Genomic DNA, 19,686 nt, shown 5'->3' with positions numbered 1-19,686 from the left:
CACACCCACACCTCTGCGGTGGGGCGCGGCTTACTTGTGTCAAGAAGCACCTATATTTAGCGCCTTTGAATACAGCTGAGTGCTGTACAGTAACTTTCAGCAAGATGTGCAGACACGTCCCTGGCAACTCACTGACGCTTTGAAATTCATCAAAGTGCATGAAACAACTTCCTTCCTTCCACTCTTCCTTCCAATGAACCTACACTTCAGCAGTCTCAATTACAACATTTGCCTATCTGATGAGCATAATCGGTAATAAATGTACAAGCTGATGTGATGCCTATATATGAATATACACAATTGTGTGTGTGTGTGTGTGTGTGTGTGTGTGTGTGTCACATGGACACTGCCAAAAACGGCATCCATCAAGAAAAGAGAAACTTGCATAAATAACTTAACACTAAATTTATGGAGGTATCATGAGAGAAACAAAGTTAACTTCAGCCTCTACAGTTACAAGAGGCGCTCACAGTGGTGGCCAGGAGCTTCTGGTTGTTCATGCATTTGTTGGATGACCCGGCTGATGCATGTGCACATGTTTTTTGCTGACTCTGTGTACAGATATAGATATATGTATATATATATATATAGTGTGTGTGTGTGTGTGTGCATGTAAAAGCCACAGCCCCTTGCTGCGGTTAGTAACCTGGCTGCTAATATTCTAATAAGCCCTTCTCAGGCCTTCTAAATGCCAGGCGCTATCAGCAAATCACACAAACGATCTCTGCACACCGACTTCATTTTAAATCTCGATCCACCCTTTAAGTGGATCTTGAACATTTTTCCCTTGAGCCTTGGTCTCCGTGCCTAGAAATGAATGGAATATCCACCCTCTGGGGCTTGGGCAGAGTCTCCTAAGGCTTCAGAATCCCACAGGAGGTGGCTGAGGCCTTGGCATCGTGGGGCGCCCAGGCCCAGCACCAGTGTCCTTGGGTGAGCTCCAGGCCCCCGGTGCTTTCCGAGTGTGCGTGGACGCGGGACCCCAGAAAACTGCGGGCCTCATTCTGCGCCTCTCTGCCGCCCAGGTTTGAGCACCGCTGCTACCGAGCCTGCCCGGAGAAGACCTTCGCTGAGGAGCGGGAGTGCAGGGCCTGCAGCGCCCACTGCGGCAGCTGCAGCCGCCACGAGTGCTTCTGGTGCGAGCAGAGCTTCTTCTTGCTGGGTAGGTGCAGCCGGAGAGGGACCTCGCCCCTGGTCCGGAGAAATTTAACTCGGTTTGAAAATAAGTATTAGCCATGACCACTCCCTTCTGCGTGGATTACTGGAGCATGGCTCTTTATCTAATTAATCCCGACTACTTCAAACAGTGGGAACAAGATCGAGTTTGGGGGCGCGGGGGGCTCAAGAGAAATGTTTGGGAAATGAATATTCAGAGCCACGACCCTTCTCTTGGGGTTTTGACCCATGTTCTAGATTCCCGGGCCCTGCAGAGGTGAACGCGATCTTAGACTCCAGCCGCGCCCCTCACCAAGCCGTGTGGCCGGCTGAGCCTGGAGCCTGACCCTGGCTGGTGGACAGAGGGAGGTGGACAGTGAGCCCCACGGGCCATCCCCGGAGCCTAATTTTCCTTGCAGAGCTTCAAGGATGCTAAGCTAAGCTCCTGATCCCTTAAATCGTAACCACGTTCCTGGGCCGAAATATGCTAAAGCCATCAGGGTTTCTTTAAAAACAGTCACAAACCGGGCATGGTAGCCTGTAATCCCAACACTCAGGAGGCTGAGGCAAGAGGATCATTGCAAGTTCGAGACCAGCCTGGGCTACAAAGTGAGCCTAAGGCCACCTGAACCACATAGTGAGGTTTTGTCTGAAAAAGACAACAAAACAAAACAAACAAACAAAAACTGATCGCAAGCTTTGTAGGGATGCCGTGAGCATGGCCTTGCACGCAAAGCCCGCCTTCACACGCGCCCTGCCCGCTGTCCCCAGGTGGCCACTGCGTGCGCGAGTGTGGGGCAGGCTTCTACGGAGACGCAGACCTGGGAGAGTGCGAGCCCTGCCACCCGGCCTGCGAGAGCTGCACAGGCCTGGGCAGCGACCAGTGCAGCAGCTGCCGGACAGGACTGAGACTGCTGCATGGGACATGCAAGCCGCAGCCCCCAAAGGGTAGGTGCCTCACAGGGCCCCCTCAGCAGCCTGGTCCCCTGCCCCCCTGCTCTGCTGCCCCCGTGCTTCACAATCTCCAGGGGAAGAAGGCTGGGCAGAGACACACAGCCCGTGTGACAATCACGTGTGGGCTGCTGCGGGGTGGGGGGCGGTAGTGGGAGGGGGAGGAAAGTGGGGCTGGCAATTGCGGAAAGTGGGTGGGTGGGGGGGTCACCTGAAGGTCGATTTGTTTTCTGGTGCTGAGGATTAAACCTAGGGACTCACATATGCTAGGCAAACACTCTTGAAAATGAACTTGAGATCCTCCTGCCTCTGCCTCTTGAGTAACTGGGTTACATATGTGTGGTACCGCACTTAGCTACAAAGGGCACTTTATTTATTGATTTGTTTGTTTTCTTTTCTTTTTTCTTTTGAGACAGGATCTCACTATGTAGTTTAGGCTGGCCTCAAACTCACAATAATCCTCCTGCCTCAGCCTTCTGAGTGCTAGGATTGCAGAAGTTTACCGACTTCACCACCACATTTAGCCAAAGAGCATTTTGTGAATGGCCTGGCAACCTGAGTTTCTACCTAGGCGAGGTGCCCAGGAGCATGAGGAGGCTCATAGGAGGCAAATGACTCAACTGCTGTCTTCTTACAAAACTCTCAAATTGGGGTGGGGGTGTAACTTTGGTGGTAGAGCCTTTAGACCTTGAGTTTTTATCCCCCAGCACAAAAGGAAGAGAAGAAGGAAGAAGAGAGAGAGAGAGAACAAAGGAGGGAAAAAGAAATAGGAATTTCTGTCATTCTCTAGTGCATGGGTCTGTTCACGCCTGGTAAGGAACCTGCCCGTTAGACCTAAGGCACTGCGTCTTGCACTAAAACGGAGGACCCTGCTGGCTGCATAAGGGCTTCCCTTAAAGCTGCCCCCGTTCTGCTGCAGACCAGGGAAGCAGGCCGGAAAAGGAGCACTGCGGGGTCTCCTCTTCCTGAGCCCTGAGACTGGGTCTCACGTTCCCACCCTGGTTATGTGCTTTCTTACAAGGCAGTCGCAGGCTTTCGGTGACCTCTCCATGTCCAAGGTGGTCATAAAACAAATTCCTCCTCCTACTGGAAGAAATCAGATGTGCATTCTACACGGGGATGCTCTCAAAAACAAAGGGTGCTGTCCGTTTGATATGGGGCGAGGATCAGTTCGGGGTCAGCACAGTGCAGAGCGATAGCAGCTGAAGGACACCACACAGGGCAAGTCCCCAAAGGGCTCAGAGTGGGGTAGGGCAGGAAGGAGAGAGATTTCCAGCTGCTTGCAGAGGAGCATGTCTGCGCCTGCTGTCTGCTAGAACAGCTCTGCACATAGACTTAAAGAGCAGCTCAACCATTCCAAAGCCAGCGGCCTCGGAGCACTCAGGACCTGATTTAGAGATGGAGCTAGAAAAAAAGTATTCGGCCCAGATTGGGATATCTTCCATGATTATAGCCAAAATGCTGCGAATGAGTGTGTCTGGCACTCAGGCATTCGTGCACGCCAGGAGAGAAATGGTCTGGTCCTGCATCTCTCACTAAGAACATCTGTATTTTATCTGGCATCCAGAGGATGAGCAGATCCAAAAGAGCCAAGAGTTGAGGCAGACCTGCCCGCCGTGTGATCGCACGTCTTTTCAACTGGGCTACGCATTTTGCAAGCAAAAATCAGACTTGGATTGCTCCCCTTTGTTGGAGCACTATGCCACCACCCTGCTTTTTCTGTGCTCACAGTATGATGTTTTCTGAAGAGAGGAAGGATTTATTCTGTTTGGGACTTTCACACTAATAAGGGATGCAAGAAGCAGATGAGAATGTTTCTCATGGCTGGACAAAGGAAATAAAGTCAATGACAGAGCTGCGCATTTCCACATCTGTGATCTATGAAATAAGACAGGCAGAGGATTAACAAAGAGAAAACCCCGCTTATTCACAAAGCAAGGTGATGCTCAGCTCCCCTGGCACCCTTTAAGGCCTGAAATGGATAGCAAAGGAGAAATGCATTCCAGAAAGCCTCCGGAGTATCAGAGCCAATGCCTACATCTTTCTCCTGCTGCCTTCTCCTTAAAAACAAGGTCAGGAGTGTAACAGGAGACGGAGAGTTCCAGAGAGGGAACACTAATGAGCCACACCTCTCCGATGATGGAAAGCAGATTGCAGTCATGCTGGGCCAATTTAGAAGAAACCCAGACAAATTACAGAGCGTTTCTCTGAGCACGCAGCCGACTAGGTGGTACCAACAAGGATTTCAGCGGTTTTGATTTTGGTTTTAAACATAGGTTCAGACTCAGGTAGAGAAGAAGGAACATCAGTTAATTCCTTCACCATGGTGCTTCCCAGTGGAAACAGTGGGACCACATTTGCATTTGAGGATCACCAAGCACCCCACAAAGCATGGGTCAGTGTGCATTGGGAAAGTACATCTGAAATCAAAGACCAGCTGGAGTTCCCCGAGCTCCCTCTGGGATACTGTGGTTGACAAGGAGTAGGCAGCAGCCAAGGCGACCAGCACAGCGGGGAAGGCTCCCAGCCTAGTCCCAGGGTGAGCACTGCAGCACACATCCGGCCAGCCAGGGCCAAGCAATCTGTGGAGGCAGCCGCCCAACCCTCTGCCCTGCCAGCCACCGAAATCACTGCTCAGATGCATGGACCACCTCTGCCGCCCCTGCCCGAATCACTAATGGGTCGTCATCATTATTTGGTCCAGTGTCTCTATGGGGCAGAAATAAAACTAATATTAAACAAACCCTGGACCTCTCCAGCAGTGCTGTGGCCTCACACCAGGCAGCATCGGGGGAAATGTCCCAGGAGGCACTGGATTTTCGTAGGTGGCTCTCTCCCCTCCCTGCCGGCCCTCACAGCAGTGCTGGGAGGTCCCAGAAGTGATGCCTGAGAACTCCCCTACCCACTTCCTGCACCACCGATTAAAACTGCAGTGGAGCAGGCTCCAGTGACGTGAGAATCCGATCTACAAAATGCAGACATGGGAGCTAACTTTTTATTGTTAGCTGCATCTGAACAGTTTATAGATAGCCGATCTTCGGAACCTGGAGCCATTCACAGACACCGACGCCAGGCTCACCTGAAGGCAAGGAGCCACCTTATTGCATAATAATAACTGCACTTTAAAATCTTTAAAGATGCCACAGAAACCTGACTTTTAGTAGGACTTTGTCCCTCTATGTATGGACAGACAGAAGTGAAAGGAGCCACTCTACTGATTGTTAAACACCCTGGAATTTTGTGCGTGGTTTGCCAAACTCCTGGTGATTAAAACCAGCTCTGCCAGGAGTTCTTTACACTACAGAAACTGGCAACACCACAAATAGAGATTATTTTTTCTAGAAAGCTGTTTTACCAGCCCATCACTGCTTTGGCCTCTCTCAAACTACTTTCAAATCCGGGTTAATTACTGAAAAACATCTCTCTAGTGGAGGCGGACTTTACAGTTAGGGAGGGGCGGGCCCTGGAAGTGCAGCTCTGCGGTAGAGCACTTCCATAGCATGCACAACCCGAGACCCTGCAAAGGAAAGAAGAACTCCAGGGTGAGGCAGACCTGAACTCAAATCCTGGCTCTGCTGTTTCCTAGCAATGTGACCTCAAGCAAGATTCTCATCCTCTCTGAGCCTCGGTTTCCCCATCCATAAAATGAGAGCATGAAGCTACTGCATTTGGAACATTTTCCAGAATGAAATGTGAGGGGGTGCACGTGTGTCTTCCAGAAGACACTCCCACTCCCAGCCCTGTGCCCTGATCCATCAGTTCACTTTCAAAGTAGCACTCCTGGTGTCATCCAAGGAAGGAGTTGAGGAGTCTAAAGTATAATGTAGGACTGGAGAAGACAGAAAGAAGGCAGCAAATAATGACCATTTGAGATGACAAGTGACCAGGCAGAGCCCTGACTTACCAAGCATGTATACTCACAGAAGTGTTGATAGCAGCTTTATATATGATGATAAAACACCCAAAATGAGGGGCCAATCTAAAAATGGGTTGTGAGTCATACAAATAAATATACAAACCATTAAAAAGGATGTTTTCAAGGGGCCAGAGACATAGCTCAGTGGTACAGCACCTGCCTGGCAAGCGCAAGGTTCTGAGTTCAATGCCAGTATTTAAAAAAAATGATATTTGCAAAGAATTTTAAAAGAAGCTGGGGATTTAGCTCAGCAGCATAAGTGCTCATCCGGCAAGCATGAGGTCGTGAGTTCGATCCCCAGTACAAAAAATATACATATATACAAAAAAAAAGAATTTTAAAAGAAAAATTCCTGTAAGATATAATGTTGAAGACAGCATACAGAGTTATGATATAAATGTATAAATGATTGCCTATGTATTCATAATTACACTCACACGATCCACACAGAGATGGAAAATCTGGGCACTGAAGTATACACAGCAGCCAATTCTATGTGGCGGGGTTGTAGGTGAAGCTGATCTTTATCTCTTTGGCATTAAAAAGCACTTTATTTTTTTTAATAAAAAGAAGCTGTGTCCACCACAAACCCATCTTTGGTGAAGAACCTGCTGCAGGAACGACGAAGGCAGAAAGTTCAAATCAAAAGAGGTAACAGGGAAGCAGGGAGGAGACCATCACTGCCAAGAGACAGCCTTTGCTCTGTAGAAAGCTGGGGGAGGGGGGTGGAGGTGCTGAAACCCTAAGAGCGATGGGGAGAGGAGGCCAGAAGCAAATGTCAGCGGGCGCTCACTGAGGGAAACTAAGGAAACCCAGCGGTGGAGATTTCTGCAGCATACAGGGACATCAGCCTTAAGCCTGGGAAAAGCTGTCAAAAAGACCTTCTTGGAAGCAGGTGCCATGGGGCATGCCTGTATCAAAGCTCCTGCAGAGGCTGAGGCAGGCGGATCACAGGTCTGAAGCCAGTCTGGGAAACTTAGCAAGGCTCTGTCTCAAAATTTTTAAAAATGGAGGTGAGAGTGGGGGTGGCAGCGCTGGAGATGTAGCTCAGTGGTAGAACATTTGTGCAGCTTTTAGCAAGCCATGCCATCAATCTGTAACACTGCAAATGAAACAAATGAATGGATGGGTGGATGGGTGGATGGATGGATGGATGGATGGATGGATGGATGGATGGGTGGATGGGTGGATGGATGGATGGATGGGTGGGTGGATTGGTGGGTGGATGGATGGATGGGTGGGTGGATTGGTGGGTGGATGGATGGAGGGGTGGATGGATGGGGGGTTGGATGGATGGATGGGCGGGTGGATTGGTAGGTGGATGGATGGGTGGATGGGTGGGTGGATGAATGGATGGATGGATGGATGGATGGATGGATGGATGGATGGATGGATTGGTGGGTGAATGAATGGATGGGTGGGTGGATGGATTGGTGGGTGAATGAATGGGTGGGCGGGTGGATGGATGGATGGATGGATGGGTGGATTGGTGGGTGGATGGATTGGTGGGTGGATGGGTAGGTGGGTGGATGGGTAGGTGGGTGGACGGGTAGGTGGATGAATGGATGGATGGGTGAGTGGATGATAGAAGACAAAGTGATCACTTTGACTGGAGTCTGTAGTTAAAAGAATAAAGAAGTGGGAGATTTCACAGTGTATACCTTTCATCCTTGTTGGACCCTGTGACTATTATATAGATAATAAACTGAATCAGTGAAATGAAGTGAACCCCTGGCTTTAGCTGTAGTCATTTACATGGTTTAACTCTAGCCACTTCTGAAGGGGGGACGATAAATTTTCTTAGTCAAAGAAATTCTTCTTGCTTTCTTCCTTCCCCGTTTTAAGTCCTGTCCAGTGTAGAATTTCTGGAGTGGGAAGGAAGGGAAACCACGATTAAGGTTTCCCTTTTTGTCTATCCAGGTTAGCTAATCTTTTGAACTATAGCTGGGGAAAATGACAATGGCTGTGAACTGCTTGTGCAGGGCTCCCTCTGGTGGAAATAACTGGGCATTGCTGCATTCTGCACGGATTTTATGCGTAAAATATAGGCAAAATGAAAGATATATGCAATTAAGAATACATGTACATGTGTAAGTACACACTTTGAATAATTCTTAAAATTAAGTAAAACCAATGTCTTTATATGTATGATCTGTTAGTACAAAAATGAAATCAAAGGAAAATCAGAGCTGGGTGTGGTGGTGCTCACCTGTAATCCCAGCACTGGGGAGGCTGAGGCAGGAGGATCATTGAGACCATCCTGGGCTACAAAGTGAGCTTAAGGCCAGCCTGAACTGCATAGCGAGACTCTGTCTTAAAAAGACAAAAAGAGAGAAAAGAAAACGAGGAAGAAAATCAGCCCGTGCCCTGAACACAGAGTGGATGTTATTCTTTGAACCACATCTCGCATCCACTCAACTTCCCATGACTGAGCACTTTCCGCTGTCTTCTCCTGTGAGCTCAGTGCCACTGTCAGGTGAAAGGGGCCTTTGGGACCACTTTTGTGTGGGCAGCGTGGCCAACCTGGCTGTGTGAGGCTCATCCCCCTCCTGGGGAGGGGGTACACCAGTCTTTAGCTTTTGTTGTGAACTGAAAAGCCAGGGCAAAATTTTCTCTCCAAAGTAGGAAAACAAACCCAGTGTGGCAGCCTGGGCAGTGGTATGAATGTGTGCGTGCGTGTGTGTGCATGTGTGTGCATGCACTGCTGTTTGCACATGGGTTCCGTACGCGTGTGTGTAGATGTATTGTTTCTGTCGGCGTGTGTGCGCGTGCCCCCGCGCCCACGCTCACGTACCTGCATCTGCCTGGTTCCCGGGAGCGCCCCCGCCCGGCGGTCGAGTAGGAGCGTGGGGAGGCGGGGACAAGAGCGGGCTGGAGTGGAGTTGCCGTCGCCTTGGTTAAGCCCAGGGCTGTAGTGGTGGGATCTGTAGGTGGTGGACCCTGGAGCTGCTGCCTAGGAGGAGACGAGAGAGGGCCAGGATGGGGTGGCGACAGGACAGCCCGGGGGTGGGGGGCAGGTGGGGGCCGCTCCGGCTCCCGCGCGGTCCCAGGGGTGGGGGTGGGGCGCCTGGCGGGGCGATGAGCTCCGGGCAGCCTTCGGCTGAGTTAAGGTGAGGTGGGTCAGGGTGCAGTCCGCGGGGCTGCACTGAAGAGCACAGGCCTGAACACTGACAGTGTAACCTGGTTTTCCAAGAGCAAGAAAAAATGTGTTTCTGTAAGAGGCTCAGCACACAAGCGCCTGCCTGAGAAGGCAGGGTCCTGAATTTGAGTCCTGAAACAGAAAGGCAGGAAAGAAGGGAAAAAAGAAGGAAGAAAGCAAAGAAAGAAACAAAGAAAGAAAGGAAAGGAAAGAAAGAAACTCTTGGCAAAGACAATGACCAAAGAAACAGGATGACTACGTTCTTGATCCCTGCAAGGTTGCAAAGAAAGTGCTGAAGATCAGCTGCCAATGAGGGAGCAAGAGGTAGAAAGAATAAGACCTGTTATGCACACTTACCAGCTCCCCATGAGGAAAGCAACCATTATCTGCTCCAAATACATACGACTAATGCAAATTTAAAAATAAATTCACTCAGTGTTTCCAATCAGGTGGCTCCTGATGCTTTACATGGCTGCTCAGCAAGTAAAATAAATACAGTATATTTTACCCTTGTAATGATGTTAAAATATGAAAAATAGTGAGTAAAATCTACATGATGGGCAGGTGCCAGGAGTTAACTAAGGTAAAAGCCAAGAGATTCTATTTGGGGCAGAAAAGGGGGTGAAATCACCCATGAGGGTTCTCCAGCACTAACGCTATAGCTTGTTCAAAGGAACCTCGTTTGTTTCCCCTTTAGATGTTTTGAGAAAACACCAGCCTTGCCATCCTTCCTGTAAAACCTGCAATGGGTCTGCAGAGCTGTGCACTTCCTGTCCGAAAGGTTAGTGTGGCGTGTGGCCGAAGCAGGCAGCAGCCAGGCGGATTCCCTGGCCCTCCTGCGGCTGGCATCCACATGCAGAGGTCTGCGGGACCTCATTCTAGCACATTCTCACCGCAGTGGCTGCTATGGAGACTCCCAGGGACCCACACTGGGCCAGTAATAAACACTGGCTTTCCAATGGGAAAGAGGTTCTCAATTAAAAAACACAGTCAAGATTGGCTTGGCCGGAGAATTTAGTGGGGTCTGTGGGTCCTCAATGCCTTTGCAGATTCCCTTGCTATTTTGAGATAAGAGACCATGAGGTAGAGATCCTGAGTGTGGACAAAAAGTCCACCTGTCTTTCCGGCTTCGCTGCTGGTGCTGAGGTTAGGGTAAGGAGAGGAGGGGGAAAGGTCAGCAACATAATAGCTCAATAAATCATCACCGTCTTCACCACAAAACCTTGTAGAGGCTGTAATAAGATGCTGTTTTGTTTGCAGAGTGCAATCACATGAATAATGTTACACTCCCGTTAGTGATTACTTTGAAGGCCGTATTGGAACATGCGACATTAGGACAGTGGTCCCCGTATCCTTGCAGTTATGTTCCAGAGCCTCAAAATGTGCCTGAAATTGTCCAAAGGACTGGACCCCTGCTTACACGGTTTTTCCTACACTTTCCTATGATAAGTTTCAGTTTATAAGTTAAGCACAGTATGAGATTAACAACTAATAAAATAGGAAAAATGTAACAGTATACTGTAATAAAGGTGATTTATGAATTTTTCTATCTGGAACTTTCCATTTAATGTTTTGACCTTGAGCAACTAAGCTGTTGGGAAGTAACCATGGCTACGGGAAGAACAGTGTAGTGAACTATGGTATAAAATAACAGCAATACACTTAAAATAATACACGGTGGCCAGGGATGTAGCTCAGCGGCACAGCACCAGCCTGGCAAGCACAAGACCCCAAGTTCAATTCCTGGCACCAAAAAAGAAAAATGAAAAGAAAAAGAGATGGAATTTAAATAATATATGGACCAAGATTGTAGTGGTATAAAACATAAAACCCTACACCAAAAATCTAAAAGGATGTCCTTGGAATTTTGGAGTTAAAGACAATTTTAACGTTGGTTTCTTTCACACCAGCATGCGTTTTGTTTTGTTTTCTTTATTAAATGAGGAACGGCCTGGTCCATTACAGGGGGAGGTGGTTATAAGAGCCACTGCTGGGTTGGTGGGAGGCAGAAAGCCCTGATCCCTGCCACCTCCAGCATCTGCTGTGGGAGGCAAGTGACAGGCACAGGGCCAGAGCCTCCTGCCCACCTCGATCGCCCTCTAGATAGTTCTCTCCTGGGGAGACAGCACCCTCTGGCTGGCTTGCTGACCTTGCAGTCAGTGCTGGGAGCTCCCACCAGGAAGCTCACAGCAGCCTTGAGTGCGCTGTTTGGACAGAACGCGTGATGACTCCTCTCTGCCCTCTTCCTGGGTTCCTAGGTGCTTATCTGTTGGCCCAGGCCTGCGTCTCCTCCTGTCCCCAAGGCATGTGGCCTTCAGACAGGAGTGGCAGCTGTGAGAACTGCACGGAAGACTGTGCCTCTTGCTCCGGGGACGATCTTTGCACGCGGTGTCGCGCTCAGCCGGACCAGCCGCTCTTCCTGCACGGAGGCAGGTGCTACCACAGCTGCCCTGAGTAAGTCTCTTCTTCCATCTGCTTCCTGCTCATGCTTGGTCTCCACGATGCCCTGCAAGTCACTCCTTTCTACTTGCTGAAGAGCTCTCCCTCTTGGTCAGAGGGCCCACATGGAGGTCCTTTGCCAAATCTCCTATCTGCCTCGGTAACAGTGGCTGACACTAAGGCCGGACACCACTTCTCTCCATGCCTGTTCTGTGCACCTCTTTCTACCTTTGTGAAAATATAGTCAGGCTGTCCATATTGCATAACAGGGGGGCTGTTCTGAGAAATGCATGGTCCAGCAGTTTCACCCCGCAGATATCACCCAGGCATCGCTCAGAGGCTGTGGGTCATTCCATCACAGACCAGGGTCACCATCACCACAGCATCGTGACACAGTACATGGCTGGCTGTCCTCTTCATTCACCTCATATTAATGACTAGGTGTCCCCGTTTTTTATTCACCATCACAAAAGCAAGCCTGTGAGATACAAAGCAGGTGAGTTAGGAATTGCAAATCACAGAATGTCAGGTTGGTTATTCCCTGAGGCATAGTTTCCTCGCTCCCTTGGTTTATAATCCCTTAGTCTTCCCCTCAGTGCTGCCAGGATTTCCCTAAAACAGAAGCCAAGTGGACGGGAAAGTACATCAGGAAACTTACAGCAGTGAGTAACAAAAGCCAAGCCAAACAGCCCGGACAATAACTGCCTTTGTTATCTCCCCTAGCAAGAAGTTAGAATATCCAGCTGTGGCTACATTTGTAGCCACCACGTCCCTGGAAACCCCGGTCTCCCACGCTGCTCTTGTCCCTAGCTTGTCCTCTCCAGAGCCCCCGCTGGCTGCCTGCTTACCGCATGTCCCCGCCCCACGCGGTGACAACTTGAGGCAGACAAAGGGTTGTTTCTCCGTTTAGCTGCTTTTTGAGAGGAAAGAAAACTCCCTCAGACTCCCCTTCTGCTCTCATTGGCCAGAACGAACGTGTCCTTCACACCTCCTATACCTGTCTCTGGAAGGAACAGAAGCATAAGAGTCTTTTTTCCCTGGAATACATGGTCCCAGACCTACCTCTGGGTGTGCTACCAGCCCTACCTACAAGAGCGCTGCTCTTTCTCACACATGCATACACACAAGCCTGTGATCAGATTTACCTTGTAAATTAGGCAAAGGAAGAGATGAATGCTAACAACAAAATAGAACAATTATAATCATAATAAAAGTTATGCCTCTCTCTCTGCCCCCCCCCCGTGATGGGTTGCTGGGGATTGAACCCAGAGCCTTCATACTGAGCTACATCCCCAACCCTTATTTTGTGTTTTAAGTTCTTACTAGATCGCTAAATTTCCCAGGCTAGGCCCAAATTTGCAATGTTCCTGCCTCAGCCTCGAAGAGTGCTAGGATTATAGGCACACACTACCACTCCCAGCTGCAGCCTTCCTGTGATGCTATGAGGTGATACACCCCGTGTGGTGAGGTGAAGGAAAGTGAACGCTGCTGCCATTGTTACACAGCATCGGGCTGGTGTGTAGGGTAACATAAGCATGGGATCCACAGACACCACCAGATCCAACCCAATATCCGAAACAGCTGCTAACAGGCTGGTATCATATACAGGGTGGATCCACTGAATGAAAGGACAACTCAGGTCCCTAGCAAGGTCTCATCACACCAGAACGGTGTCCAATTAGAACAGATCCACTGATGACTTCTGCAGCTTTACATTCAGAATCTTCAGACCAAAGTCAACCAGAAAACCAATGTGAAATCTCAGGAAGCGAAACTGGGCTACAAGGGCTGACTGCTGTAAGGAGTGGTTTGAGCTGAACCCTGATTCACCCTTGAACTGGCAGCAAAATCAGTTCATTGGCAGGTAGAACAGGAGAGGGAGACAAGAAATTAATTTGGAGAAGCAACAGTGTCTATTGTAAGAAATTAGATATTTCACTTGCTTTCTGATTGAAGAAATTCTATGATAAAAGAGGCATGTAATTAATCCCAGCACTCTGGGAGGCTGAAGCAGGAGGATTGCAAGTTCTAGCCCAGCCTGTGCAACTCACTAGTTTATCAGGATTGTGTCTAGAAGGCTGGGGATCAAGTTCAGTATGAAGGTGCTGAGTTCAATCCTCAGTAACACTAAAGAAAAAGTATTTTCTAATAAGGTGTTTACTTATCTATGTACATTAGCAAGATGGACTCTGCAGAGTAAAAACAGAAACCATGGTAATTACCCTCAAGTGACATCCAATGTGGTGTAGACAGAAGCCAAGCACACCTGAGCCACCTTTCAGATGACATATTTAGCGCCCCCTAGGTGTAAGCATGGATAATGACAGCGTGGAGGTGTAGTTTTGGATATGCATAGCCTGGTAAAGCCTAGTTTCCTATCAAGAACTGACACTGATATTGAGAGGAGCTGAAGATGAAATGCAGGCATCTGAACATGAGCAAAGCTTGCAGTTCAGCAAGTTCACCTTGGCCGACACTGTACCTCTTAGAGCCTTGGTGCGCAAAGGACCCAGAGATTCCAAAGGGAAAGAAATTATTCTTAAACAGCTATTTTTTGTTTACTGATGCTTGTGCACTCTGCTAGGAGCTTCAGCTGTATGATCCCAGCAGTCTTACCAAGAATCCTCTTATTCAGATAGTATTATTTCCCCTACTTCACAGATGAAGAAAAGTGTAATGTGCCCACCAGTGTATACGTAGAGCAAAAGTGATGATCAGAAATCTGCTTACCAAAGCCGGTCATTGTGCCCTTATCAATCTTTGCCATAGTGAGATTGACATAGTTGTGAATATTATTCCTCATTTCTGGGTGTGGTGCTGCAGGTCTGTAATCCTAGCACTTTTGGAGGCTGAGACAGGAAGATCACCATAAGTTCGAGGATCCTCTGGGCTCCATAGTGAGTTCAAGGCCAGCCTGAACTGCATAGCAAGACTGTCTCACAAACATTTTTCTTATGTAGTCATTATCTCTTTCCCCCAATTCTTTCCTGGATTTTTCAACATGAGAATTGGCAATGCATTAAAACAAGAAAGAGATGCATTCTTCCAGTTCAGTATTTCATTTTCCTCCAAGTCTGGGCTCAACTATTTATATGAACCAATGGAACACTGAAGATACATAGCAGTCAGGACATTTTGTTTTGTTTTGCGCTGATTATTTTTGAGATGAGGCCTCACTATGTAGCCTGGAATGGCACTGAACTTGCTATGGTGTCCAAACTGGCTTCACACTCATGATCCTCCTGTCTCAGCCTCCCAAGTGCTGTGATTGCAGGTATGTGCTATATAGAGAGTAGAAAAGCCACCAGAATGTTCTGGGACCTCCTGCAAAATATGGACCACAAGCATATGCTTCCTGTTTTTGAACAGCATGCTCTGATTACTGTGGGGTCCCCCCCCCTTTGTTCCATGGAACCTACAGTATTCAGCTTGTCCTGGGAGGCTTTGTTGTTATTGCTGAGAAATGGCCTCTGAGGGTGTGATCCATCCTAAAACAGCAGTAAGACCTATAATAGGAGCACACCTTATAGTGAATGAGCATCCAAGCACTTAGAACTGCTTAACAATCAACCCCATACCACTGCTATTTCAAATATTTTTCACCAAGCAAAGGAGTCTGAGTGTAACATATACCATGCTTGTGACTGTGAAAAAAGCAAACAAAAACAAAACCAATCTCTATGGTGTATAAATTCACCAATACAAAGATTTGAGACTATAGTGTAAGAAAAATAGTCCTCTTAGAAGCCCTGGGAGTCACTGTCATGGGTACGTTCAATGCAGGTAAAGCTGTAAATCTATGCAGTTTTCACAGTGCACTTATCTAGGCCCTAGGTACTGTGGCTTGAACAATTTAATAGGTACGATCATTTCCCTTCAAATGAACTGTGTCTCCTTAAATAAAAATAACAGTGAAATAAAGCATTAACAGAAGGTTTTATAAATGCCAGCACAGATCTCTGTGGAGAAGGCTGACTTTAGCAAAATGGTTCTTTGAAAAACACCTCCTGAAAATTTGTGTTCACACAAAACACTGCACATAGATAATGATAGCAACTTTACTCATAAGGTGCATTAATCAGTTTGCCATCCCTATGACAGCATACCTGAGAGGGTCACTTTGCAAAGAGGAAAGGTTGTTTGGCTCACAGTTTTGGTGGTTCTACCTCAGGATCAGTTGGCCCAAGGTTTGGGGCCTCTGGCAAGGTCACACATCATGGCAGGCGTGTGTGTCAGGAACAAGCCGATGAGTTCCTTGGCAGGAAGCAGGAGGAAAGACAAGCAGGAGACTGGACTTCCACAAAGGTGGGGACCCCACAGTAATCAGAGCATTCTATTCAAAATAGGAAGCATATGCTTGTGGTCCATACTTTGTAGGAGTCCCAGAACATTCTGGTGGCTTTTCTACTGTTCTCTATATATCCAACTGGAATTCCATGGCCTGCATTAAAAACACGTGCCCAAGACCTCAGAGGGCTCCCATTAAGCCCCCCATTTCCCAAGAACATTCCCATGGGACCACACCCTTCATATACAGGCTCTCAGAGTCCAAACCACAGTATTAGGTGAATGGATAAATGTGGTATCTAATGTTAAAAGGTAAACTGAGGCACATGAAAATATTAAGTTTATCTGATCATTCCATGATTCATAAATTGATAACAACAGCCTGCAAGAAGAGATTCAATGTCCCACTGAGGAAAAAGAAGAAACCTTTATAAGATATTCGTGGAAACGAGACCAAAAATATAAGTTTAGCTGGTTAGAGTGGGGTGTTCCTACTTAGAGTTTAGTTGGTAGTTTCCAGTTGGTTAAGCTTGGGTCCTCTTACTTTTTACACTGGTTTCAGTTTGTTTACATGGGAGCCCAAGGTTCTGGAGCTGCTGTCCAGCCTGGTGGCCTCCCATTAAATTGGTTTTAACACCAGCCAGCAGAATATTATTCAGCAGTGGAAAGAAATGAGTTATCAAGTCACAAAAGAGCAAGGAGGAACCTTGAATGTACTTACGTGGTGAAAGAAGCCAGTGTGAAAAGGCTACATACATATTATAGGATTCCACCCATAACCTGGCATTCTGAAAAACTATGGAGACAGTGAAAAGAGGTACTGGGGAGAAAGAGATTATTAGGTTGAGCACAGATTATTTTAAGGTAGGAAATTTCTCTGTATGGTACTATAATGGAGGTACATACATTATATTTTACCTAAACCAATAGAATATGCAGCCTGAGAGAGAGCACAATAATGTATCGATGTAAGTTGACCAGCTATAACAAATGGACCACTTCAGTGGGAGCTGTTGATTATGTGGAGGAGTCTGCATATGTAGAGGGAGCATAAAACATCTCTGCAACCTCCTCTCTACTGTGCCATGGACCCAAAACCATCCTAAAAAATGAAGTCCTGTCTCCATGTGCACACTGGCTGCTACTGGCATTCTCTGGCAAGCCAGTAAAACCAGTCAGCCACAGCTTGGAGGAGCCATGAGTGTTTAGAGTGTTTAGAGAAGCCCACATCACACCCCACTGCATCCTGAGGAATCTGGATTAGGAGAAACCCAGGTGCCTAACACATCCCCCTACACTGTGGACAGTTAGCCAATGTGGGAAAGACCTGGGACCCCACAACCCACTCATCTGGAGGAACCCAGGAAAATGTTGAGACAAAGAGGCAAAAGGCAATCTCTGGCCCAAACAGAACAAGACCAGGAGACAGGGACATAAAAGAAAGTGAAAGTAACACAGCTGGAATTTCTGCAATGATGGCAAGTGAAGTAAAGAAACTACTTCATGAGGCTGTAAAAGAAATCAGATCAGAAATGCTATCTCAGGTAAGAGAGGAAATGAACCTAATAAAAACATTGCTGAGTGTGTCTAAAGAAGACATAGATAGAAAAAAACGAGGAGCATAGGAAAATGAGGGAAACTCTGAATGGACAATACAGAGAAGAATTGGAATGCATAAAAGACAGACTCAAAGAGATATTCAGGAAATTAAATACTTCATTGAAAGCTAGCAAACCCGCTTGAAAGAAACTAAAGATAGATTTTCAGACCTTGAAGACAGGATGGCAGCAGGCAATCATGAAAGGAAAGGTCTCTTAAAAAAAAAAAAAAAAAAGTAACCAGGAAATAACAATTCATCAGCCACAAGATGACACAAAGAAAAATAATTTAAGAGTGAAAGGTGTCAGCAAAAAAGCAGGAGTCAATACAAATTACATAAAGAGACTACTTACAGAAGTGATAGTAGAGAACTTCCCAAGGATGAATAAAAGAGATAACTGAGGCATACAGAACTCCAACTAGCCATAACCAAAATAAATCTACATGCAGACATAATAATCAAGATCCCAAAAATTAAGCACAAGAACAGAATATTAAAGGCTGTTAGAGGGGGAAAAAAACCAGGACACCTACAAAGGAAAATGCATCAGAATCATGACAGACTTCTCAACACAAATTACCAAGTCAAAAAAAGCTTGGAGTAAAGTATTTCAAGTCTTGAAAGAAAACAACTTCCAACCCAGATTGATGTACCCTGCAAAACTATCTTTCAAAACTGATGGAAAAATAAGATACTTCCATAACAAAGAACAACTGAAGGAATTCATGACTACCAAACTAACCTTACAGAGAGTGCTAAAGGATATTCTGGAGAGAGATAAAGATGACCACAGTTCCAGGAACAGCAGCAGAGTGGATCACCAAGTGGAGCAGACAATTGAATGGAGAAGAAAAGTAGGGAGCCACTGGCAGGGAAAAGCATAGTAGCCAATGCATTCTGGCCATAAGCATTAATGCAGATGGCCTCAGTTCACCAATAAAAAGAAACACAGGCAGAAGGGATCAAGAAACAAGATCATCAATATGCAGTATACAAGAAACACATTAACTGGAAAGGAAATTCATAGATTGAAAGTCAAAGGAGAGAAAACAATGCTCCATGTGACAGGGAACAAGGAAAAAGCTTGCCCATCAACCACAGAACAGACGAGAAATGGCATTTTTACACAATGGAAAGCTACTCGGCTATAAAGAAGGATACTCTCGAGGCTCTGGTAGGTAAATGGATGCAGCTGTGATCATGCTCTTGCATGAAATGGTTTGGACTCACATAGGTGAACCTTTTGTTGTCTCCCTAGGATAAAAACTAAAGGAGTCAGTGGGATCCAAAATGTACAATAGAGATCATGAAAGTGAAAGGGGATGAAATGTCTAAAAAGGAAAGGTGGTAGCCATTGGTAAAGTCCTATATCATTTATTGTTCTGTTTTGATTGGTTCTATTCTGTTCAGTTTTATTTGATTTCATTAGGTCTTATGGTATGGGCTTGACCATAACAAGAGGTATTATGGTAGCCATTGTTGATTTCCTATTATCTTGTTTTGAAATCCTATATAACTTTGTTTTGTTTTGATTGGCTTTATTCTATTTTATTGTGTTTGGTTTTATTCTCTTAAAAAATGTTTGCATATCACCTCTGGCTGCCTCCCGGTGGCTTCTGATATTCACTTATTTTTGAGCTGACAGTAGCCTTCAATTGGTTTCTTTTTCCTTTTTGCTTGAGTCCCTGCCTTTCATTATTTTATCCCCAGTCTTCTGGGTCTCTCCTAATAGAAGCTGAAGATTTCTCCACACTGGCTATTTTCAGTTTCTAAGTAGATTTGCTCTTCTTTAGTGCCCCAAAACTACAGCAACTCCTCAGTACCCTCAAGACTGGTTCTAGGGCTCCCCACAGCTGAAGTCCTTATATGAAATAGCCAAGTATTTACATATAACCCATGTACAACCCTCAGCATCCCCAGGTGACTTACAATGCCCATTACGATCCAAATCTATAGGAATAATTGGCATAGTGCACTTTTAAAGAATGATGCCAAGAGAAAAGGTCCATAGGAGATGAGGACAGACCCACCCATGCTAAGGTTAACTACAGAACACTGTATTGCGGTTAGCTGACTGCAGATATAAACCCTGCCTGGACAGAAACGTTTGCTATAGTCAGAGGCACCAGCCAGACTCACACTGAACGTTCCCTGAAGACTGTGCTCCCACCACGTGCCCCCAAGCCCTCACCCTCCAAA

At 46.8% G+C, this 19,686-nt stretch overlaps 1 protein-coding gene across 1 annotated transcript in view; it reads left to right on the top strand.

Annotated features, from left to right (window-relative positions):
- Pcsk5 (proprotein convertase subtilisin/kexin type 5) overlaps nt 1-19,686 on the top strand; it is a 416,016-nt gene that overhangs the window by 364,309 nt on the left and 32,021 nt on the right. Inside the window, exons 26-30 of the mRNA XM_003472222.4 lie at nt 1,026-1,162; nt 1,927-2,103; nt 6,593-6,673; nt 9,859-9,942; nt 11,420-11,615. Coding sequence (XP_003472270.2) covers nt 1,026-1,162; nt 1,927-2,103; nt 6,593-6,673; nt 9,859-9,942; nt 11,420-11,615 — 675 coding nt within the window. The remainder of the gene's footprint in view (nt 1-1,025; nt 1,163-1,926; nt 2,104-6,592; nt 6,674-9,858; nt 9,943-11,419; nt 11,616-19,686) is intronic.

Source organism: Cavia porcellus, unplaced genomic scaffold (assembly GCF_034190915.1).
Source record: "Cavia porcellus strain 051 isolate PalLab524CR breed Dunkin Hartley unplaced genomic scaffold, mCavPor4.1 scaffold_1, whole genome shotgun sequence".
Lineage (NCBI taxonomy): Eukaryota > Metazoa > Chordata > Mammalia > Rodentia > Caviidae > Cavia > Cavia porcellus.
The sequence above is the reverse complement of the archived record's forward strand: the minus strand, read 5'-3'. Positions and strand labels throughout refer to the sequence as shown.